We start from the raw sequence: 8,409 nt of genomic DNA, 5'->3' as shown, positions 1-8,409 counted from the left end.
GACACCGCGGCCTTATACAAGACCAAAAAAGGAGACATGAATGTTACCGTTTTTGCCCATCAGTTGCATTTTGCATTTCACTCCAGAGATTTGTGGTCCTGATGCAAAAGTGGTCACGAATTGTACTTGTTTAAAGTTTTTATTTTCTTTGCAATTTCGATCTATAAAAACGTCTTTCTCTACAAAGTTTGTGTTCATAATTTTTGTTCTTTATGACAAGAGCTGCATCTTTGCCTCCGAGAGTAAATCGTCGAGTAAAGCGTTTCGCATCAGGGCATCAAATCTGTAGAGATGCACATTTGCGTGCATCTGACGGACAAAAACGGTAACGCTCATGTCACCTTTTTTGGCCTTGTATCAGGCCGCGGTGTCAGAATATGTATTAAAAATAAAGCATATGTATATTTTTCTTTCTTCTCATGGTTTCCCGACAACATATTAGAATGGGAGGCGATATCCAAAGATTTCGCCATCAAATGGCAATTTCCCAATTGCCTAGGTGCTCTGGATGGGAAGCACGTCTGTTTCCGACCTTCGAGGTCTGATGGAGCCTACTTCCACAACTATAAAGGCACTAATAGCATCGTGCTAATGGCATTGGTGGATGCCAATTGCAAATTTATATTTGTCGACATTGGCAGTAATGGTCGAAATAATGATGCGGGAATATTCTTACAAAGCCGATTATATACCGTCCTTACGGATGCAAACCAAATACCTCCTGACGCTTTGGTAGGTAATGGACGCTGTCTTCCGTATGTAGTGATTGCCGACGATGCTTTTCCACTGCAAACTCATGTGATGAAGCCGTATCCCTACCACACCAAAACTAAAGAAAAACAAATTTATAACTTACGTTTATCCCGAGCAAGACATGTGGTAGAGCATGCTCGCCAACAGATTTCGCATCTTCTTTGCTCCCATAAATCTATGTGTGGGAAAGGTAGAACTTATAACATTTGCCTGTGTTACGCTGCACAATTTCCTTTTACAAAATGACGACACGTATGCACCTAATATGAACCAGGAATTACCAAGTTTGCCTCAACTCGAATGAAGTTCTTCCACTGTATAAAACCCTCGGAGAGGTGAAGCCGAGGTTAAAGTTTATGCCAAGGAAGGCCAAAAATTTACTGCACTGCGGGTATCATTTTCTTACTTGTTTTTATCAAATTTAAAATATATGACCACATAGTTCTGTATTTTACAGAAAAATATTGACCAATGCGTTATTTTCGTTACCAGTACTCAATCACAATTCGGTGATTCTATGATTATTGTATGCGATTCATTGTGTTTTAATCACCTAAGATAGTACATATAGGCTGACTTCCGTATCGTCAGTTGTTTTGCAAATGACTGCAAATGTGTGAAGTATTTTATGTCTCTTAACGCAGTTGCGCATTTTCAACCCAGATAAAGCCACTGGTCGTTTAAACGCCACAAAAAATGGTTGCAAAAATTGACGTAAAACTCTGGTTCTTTCGAATATTTTTGTGGGGTTTTTTGCATTTTGTTATAGTATAGTCTGTTATCTGTCATTTTATAACGCTTCATTTGACCTACGCATTCCCACGCAATTGACCTAAAACCCAAGCTTTTCACAAAAATCGACTTCCTTGTAATTTTCGACTTTTGATGAAAAATTTAAATATGCGATAAAAATTTAATCATAAATGTTAGAATCATATAGGGTCAGGGATTTGTTAGGAATATAGTAAGAATATTTTCTCCATCAAAAACCAAGGGATTGGCATGTAACGATACACCAATTTTACCCTCCAAAATTTTCGGCACTTTTAAAAGAAGGCCCGATTGCAGAAAAACTATAAGTTTTAGAGAAAAAAGTTATTTATTAAAAATGCTTAAAAAGTCTCAAAAATAATATTTTCATAAAAAATTTTAAGTTTTCTTGCAAAAAATTCTCGGCGCTAAGTGGGTTAACGCAGGTAAAAAAGCAAACATGTATCATTTTTGTTTTTGACGCATTTAGTTGGAGGAACAATGCATGAGTGTGCAATGAAACATAAACAACACAAAGCAAATGGCGATACTTAAGTCAGTCATAATAAAAAATATATGCAGATTGCGTATTTTTTATTCTATTCAGTTCAATTACAAATAAGATAAATTCATTCATATCAATATTAGTAATTAAATTAAAGTAACTAATATAAATTGGTAAAATACAAAATAACAATAAATTATTTAGTTATGAATGTAACAGTATGTTTACATTTACGAAATCCAGTCATTTTAACAGTCAATTCCATTGCGTATACGTCAAATCAAATCCAATTGATTTCAGATGAGTTTTCATTTGACGTATATGCAAAGGAATTGAAAGTTTAAACACACTTGATTTCGTAATGTAAACCAGCTATAAGACACATATAATGTTAATTCAATGCATTTTGATATTTAATATCGTTTCAGTCAGTAGGAGAACAATATGTCACATAAAAATTTTTGGTTTGTTCTGAAAAATAATAAATATTAATAATATATGTAATTTTTGATGCAAATACAGACTTACTTATTCAATAGTAAGCAAATCACCTTCATCGAAAACCCCATCCATAGAGAGCTCCAAAATGTCTTTTGGTGATTGTGAACTGATATTTTGTGGTTTGCTTATAAGTTCCCGCATAAGGCATTGGACTTGCCACGCAGCTTCGTTTTGATTTTTCGCACTAATTTCCTCCATTTGAGCGGCAACCAAATTGCCCAGCCATGCAAACTTTAACTCCTTCTTTTCACATAAAACTTTCCTAAGTCTTTCTAAAATTATTCATTGTGTTCTGAAAAGAAAAGAGTTGTTATTTACTTTCTACCTAAACATAAGGAAACAAGTAAGAAAGTATCAGTCAACTGTGCCGACAGAGATATACCCCAGCTACGTTCTTAAAAAAGAAGTAAACTTAATTATATATAGAAAGATTTTGAGCTTGTGGGACAATTTGTCTGGACCGCAAGGTTATGTTGAAAAACATTTCAAAACGATCCGAGTCCTTAAACTGCACTCTTTCCAAACTTTGTGTGGGAGGTGTCCGAAAAATTGGGCCGATGTAATCCATATTCGAACTTGAACTACATATGTCGGGAATTAATATTACCATATGGAAAGTTTGTACCAATTCGGCTAATCCGTTAGTGAGTTATCGTGCACACCAGTCAGCCAGACAGATCGACAGATGGACGGACATGGCCCAATCCAAATTTCATGAAAAAGATTTCGTCCAAACATACTTGTGGTCTATTATTTCTATCTGTTATTTTGATGAGGCACATTTTTGGTATTAAAGTGTATATACCCTTTTTAGATTAAAGACTGAGGGAATAAAAAGCGTTAAGTTCGGTCGGGTTAAACTTTTTATGACATACACCATTAAATATTCTGAGTTATATGGTAAAACTGAATAATTGTTATGCAGTTACCAATACCCACAATTTTAGGTTCACAAGTATGAGAACTACGAATGCATAATTTTAGTTACTTCGGGCTACACCACAACGTGGGCCCATGCACACAATTTCTGATGGATAAGTTTTTACCCACTGGGAACCATAAATGTTAGTTAAAAATTAAAAAAAAATCTAGAGTGGCGTTAAGTTCGACAGAGCCGAAATTTTTATAGCCTTCACCACGGGCTGCATTGAAGTAATAGGAACAGTTTCCCTTCATTTATGAAAGTCCACAGCTCTTCATCTATGTTAAGGTTTATTCCTTGGTGATGCAGAGTATCATGACTTTAATCACATATTGATAATTTTCTGCGTGGTGGTTGTACAAAGTCTGCCATTTCGGTGTGATAATGAGGCTAAACCTTCATATCAATATGTGGACCAATATAGCCCATTTTCAGTATCATACATCGTGGGACATTAGCACTAGCTTAAGTATTGCGAGCTGTATATTCTTTTTAATAGACGGACAGCCCGCGGACATCGTTATATGGACTTATAATTTTATGTTGATCAAAAATATATGAACTTTATAGGGTCTCTGACGATTATAAATGTCAAATTTCTGCTATTTGATTAATCTGATGATAATATTAGCAAAAAGGACCATCCAAAATCTGGTGGTACATTTCAATGTGGAATAACAACGTGGATAAATTCCCCCATTTCCAAAGCGAATCACCCCACGACCGAATTTTATTTAAAAATACGAAAAAATTTATGATGTAATACAAATGTAGCATTTAGCATTTCCTTTACAAAGGGAATAGCAAAGCGTCTGAAGGATACAATATTTACCTTAAGCTTTTTCTTTGGTGGTTCTTGGCTATATTTATGATCCTCGTTTACATCTTTTGCATGATTATCGCTCACATCTTCTACATGAACTTGGCTCACATCATTTACATTGTGTTCGGGAAATGTGTTCTGAAAATGTAAATACATTATAATTACATATATCATGACGCCTTTAACGAAAACTTACCTCAATATTATCTTTGGTACTTAGGTGAATAGAGATCGCTAGTTCCTGCGCCACTTTTCCTTGAATTTGCGAGAAGCCTTTGGTCCTGCATAAATTGCACTCTTAAATTCCTCCCTTTTCGCTGGGCCTCCTTTACATGTAGGGAACCATCATATTTTAACAATCTGTCCACAATTATTGACCATGCATGGGCCTTCTTAACCCTGTCCAAATACTCAGGGGAACGACTGTTATATAAACAGGGATGTTCTTGCACGGATACAATCAGATGTTCCACAGCCTCATGGGTCCATTTCACTGCCATATTTTGTCATCCTTTTTTGCTGTTTTTATTTGCACTTTCTGGATTGTTTAATATTAATATATTATATTATTGTTCTCAGTATATTATATTATTATTGTAATATGTTATTGTAATTTTATGTTTTTCCTTCGATATTTTTGATTTCTTCCAGCACAATTTTAAAATAATTTTTATTCTATTGCCTGTTTTATACCGAAAATAAAATGAAAAGCAATCAAAGAAATGATATTGATTTGACAATTACGATTGTAAGCACAAAGAATAATTTCAGATTACAGAACCTTGTGTACACAGTTTCACCCCCTTCACACCTCTTGCCTATAAACTCATTTTCACGTACATGAAAATTTTCATAGTGTGGCATAAGACTTAGTCGTGGTAAAAACTCTAATATTTGGTGTTGCCTGATATTATCTATCGATTTGGGAATTGTTGATTTTTGTACGAGTTTGTTTATTAGAGTGGTCGGATAGCTACCCAGTTGTTCAAGAAATAGCAATTGTCTACTTTGACATAGTTATGTAACTAGTTACTCATTGATCCTAGTTACTTTACACCCAAAAATGACACACAAAATAGCCTATAGCCTGCTTTTGTCACTGAAAATGGGCTTCCCTGCCTACCCTGTCAATTCACTAGTTACTGGTAATGCGGAGTGTAATATATTGACTATTTTATAGACTACCGATGGATAGTGTAATCAACAATGTTTCTCATTTGTAACCTCTTTTCAAAATTATTATTTCTCTTTTTGAAAACAAAATAGAAAAAATGTCAATTTTTTTTTAATTTTTTCTGAATTTATAAAATACGTATTTTGATGCGTTGATGTGCAAAAAGTAGTTGTTAAATGAAGATACAACAAACGTGGAGAACAGAAGAATATTTGGTAAGTATCGATATTTTTGGGACAATAGATTTTTTATTATCTCATTATTTTGTACATTTTATTTCAGGTACTTCTGAATTATCTGAAGGACACTTGAGATGAACATTCCCAGGACCAAATATACAGTTCTAGTTCATGGATTCACATGCAAGTTTCAATAACAAGAATCAAAAGATTAACACTAAATTGTCCTTTGTGATATATGTATGTATATACACGTCATGTAATTAAATAAAGCGTGGTTAGGGCATATACAGATTAACTGTTATAATTATATTTTGTAAACTGATATAATATCCGTTACACGTTATGCATTTACTCATTTAACTGATCAAAACATACTAGTGATTTTGGCTATCATTTCTAACTATCGATTTAACTGGTTACTGGTAATGCAATGAAGGGACAATTGAGTTTCCCAAGACTATCCAATTACCTGGTTACTGGTTATGCAATGAAGGGACAATTGATTTTCCAAGACTATCGAATTGCCTGGTTACTGGTAATGCAGTGAGGGGGCAATAGACCCCTTCCTATGACATCCCCATGTTAAATTCACCAGTCTATAACATTGCGAGTAGATTGGGCGGTAACTAGGGGTGTTACCAGTAGCCAGCAAAATTGCTAGTTCTTCCCTAGTTACCCGAACAACTGGGTATTTTGTGCTAGCATTTTTTTTTTTTTTTTGATTTTTCCTATATTTTGGTTTTTGAATTTATAGTCGCTGAGTTTCAATACTTTTGTTATTAAGTTGGTGGCTGTGTTTATTTTCTGCTGTAGTGGTTGTGTTGAATGGAAATTCATGAGTCTTCCAGACGTTGTTGGTTTCATGTACCAGTTTGTAATTACCCAGCAAACCAAATGTCGGATGTCCGACACGTCTGAACAATTTCGGAAGCAACGTCGTTCAGATTTCGTTCCGATTTCTAAACGATTTTTCGGAGCGGAAATAGTTCAGATTTTGTACCGATTTCGTTCCGATATCGGAACAAATTTCGGAAAGACATTTCCTTTACGAATTTCCCAAGGATTTTCTTCAGATATCGTTACGAAATCGGATCGAAATCGATACGATGTCGCTGCGACATTTCGTTTCGAAATTATGTCAACCACTTCATACAACTTTCGTTAAGATATCGTTACGATTTCGGATCAGACACCGGACGTGTCGTCCGAATTTTGTTAAGATGTCGGTACGATTGGTTTGCTGGGTAGTTTGTTTCTGTTTTTATGAATTGTTATGTCCAAAAAAAGGTATAAAATTGTTCTCTTCCATTCCCATGGTAAATTTCAGCTTGTTGTGGTATTTATTTAGCATTTCTAATATTTTTGTTTCTTCTCCTTTTCTTACTATTGCAAATATGTCATCTACATATGTATTTTGTTAGAAATTGGAATTGAATATTTTCTTGTTTGAGTTCTTCTATTGTTTACGTTAACAATGTGTCCAAGACGATATCAGCAGTAGTTGAGGATACAGGGTTCCGCGTCGGCATACCATACATATATCTGCGTGAAGAAATCGGTGTCGTACATGAAGTAATTGTTGTCGTTAAGACAAAATTGTAAAATTTTCAAAAATTGCAATTGCTAAGGACGAAAACGTCAATGAAATAAATAAGAATCTAATGCTCAAGATAGGAAAAAATATTAATGTCCGGATTATAGAGGTAAGAAAAATATGAGATGTCCGGATTACAGAGTCTACAATGTAAAAAAAATCTAATGTCCGGATTACTCTACATATTCACAAAAATAAAATTTTCATTTCCTCTCCTATCGTTAGATATAACGGTATTTGTAGGCAAATTTAGTTGGTTCTATTCAGATGAACCGGAGTGTATGTACGGTCCACATAAATATAAGAAGCATGTGGAGAGCAAACACTCGTCTTGTAGGCGGTCGATTTAAATAAAAATAGATAAGAGTTTTCCAATGCTACATGTTGTATGTTTGTTTTAAATTACGGTGAGTAATGTAAGCTGCAGACTGATAAGCAAGTATAGTTTGTTTGTGTACCCGACGATTGGAACGTGAGCATTCAAGGGCACAGCCAGAACCAAATCTAGGGGTGGGCAACTTCTTTTTTAATGATGTGTAGACAGCGGACTTTTATGCAACCCCTATTTTTGGTCCGATTCATGTCAAATTTTGGGACTGGGCATATTTTTGGCTTAATTAAATTGCAATCGAAACATATGACATATGCAAAATTATGCAAAATGCATAAATTTTTGCATATGCAAAATTTATGAATTTTACATATTTTCTTATGCAACAAATATTTCAATAATAGGTATGTGTGTATGTACAATTTTTCTGTTTAAAATTCTTTTCATACAAGTCAATAAAATAGAGAAATGTATAACCACAGCCTCAACCTTCAAAATACCGAAAATCGGGAGGTATCGTTCTATGGGGGCTACATAAAGGCCTGAACCTAAACCGACAAATTTTCGGTAGAATCTGTTTACCCCAAGGAAGACTTAGTACCAAATTTCAGCCATTTTGGCAGGATATTGAGGCCACTGCCTTCAAACTACCAGAAATCCGGAGGTACCGTTCTATGGGGGCTATATTTAGACGTGGACCCATACCCACAAATTTCAGGTGGAAAGTTGTACACCCCCAACGAAGACTAGATACGAAATTTCAGTCATATCGGTGGGATATTGAGGCTACAACTTATAAAATACCGAAAATCGGGAGGCACCGTTCTATGGGGGCTATATCAAGGCCTGAACCTAAACCGACAAATTTTAGGTG

At 35.0% G+C, this 8,409-nt stretch overlaps 1 protein-coding gene across 1 annotated transcript; it reads right to left on the bottom strand.

The window, feature by feature from the left end:
• Positions 1–2,536: 2,536 nt before the first annotated feature.
• Positions 2,537–4,754, bottom strand: LOC141386811 (uncharacterized). The gene is made up of 4 exons (XM_073955721.1): positions 4,633–4,754; positions 4,451–4,535; positions 4,264–4,392; positions 2,537–2,801 (listed from the first exon to the last, which is right to left on the bottom strand). Exons 1-4 carry the CDS (start codon positions 4,752–4,754, stop codon positions 2,772–2,774), a joined length of 366 nt encoding a protein of 121 aa, XP_073811822.1. The 3' UTR covers positions 2,537–2,771.
• Positions 4,755–8,409: the final 3,655 nt, after the last annotated feature.

Source organism: Musca autumnalis, unplaced genomic scaffold (genome assembly GCF_047663935.1).
Source record: "Musca autumnalis isolate F117 unplaced genomic scaffold, ASM4766393v1 scaffold_5, whole genome shotgun sequence".
In the NCBI taxonomy this organism is placed as follows: domain Eukaryota; kingdom Metazoa; phylum Arthropoda; class Insecta; order Diptera; family Muscidae; genus Musca; species Musca autumnalis.
Note: the sequence above shows the minus strand (reverse complement) of the source record. Positions and strands in the feature narration are given on the sequence as shown.

Coding starts and splice junctions, on each gene's coding strand:
- LOC141386811 (XM_073955721.1), bottom strand. CDS start 4,754: ATGGCAGTGAAATGGACCCATGAGGCTGTGGAACATCTGATTGTATCC. Junction 4,536..4,632: donor GTTAAGAAGGCCCATGCATG/GTCAATAATTGT, acceptor CAATTTATGCAG/GACCAAAGGCTTCTCGCAAA. Junction 4,393..4,450: donor GTACCAAAGATAATATTGAG/GTAAGTTTTCGT, acceptor TTACATTTTCAG/AACACATTTCCCGAACACAA.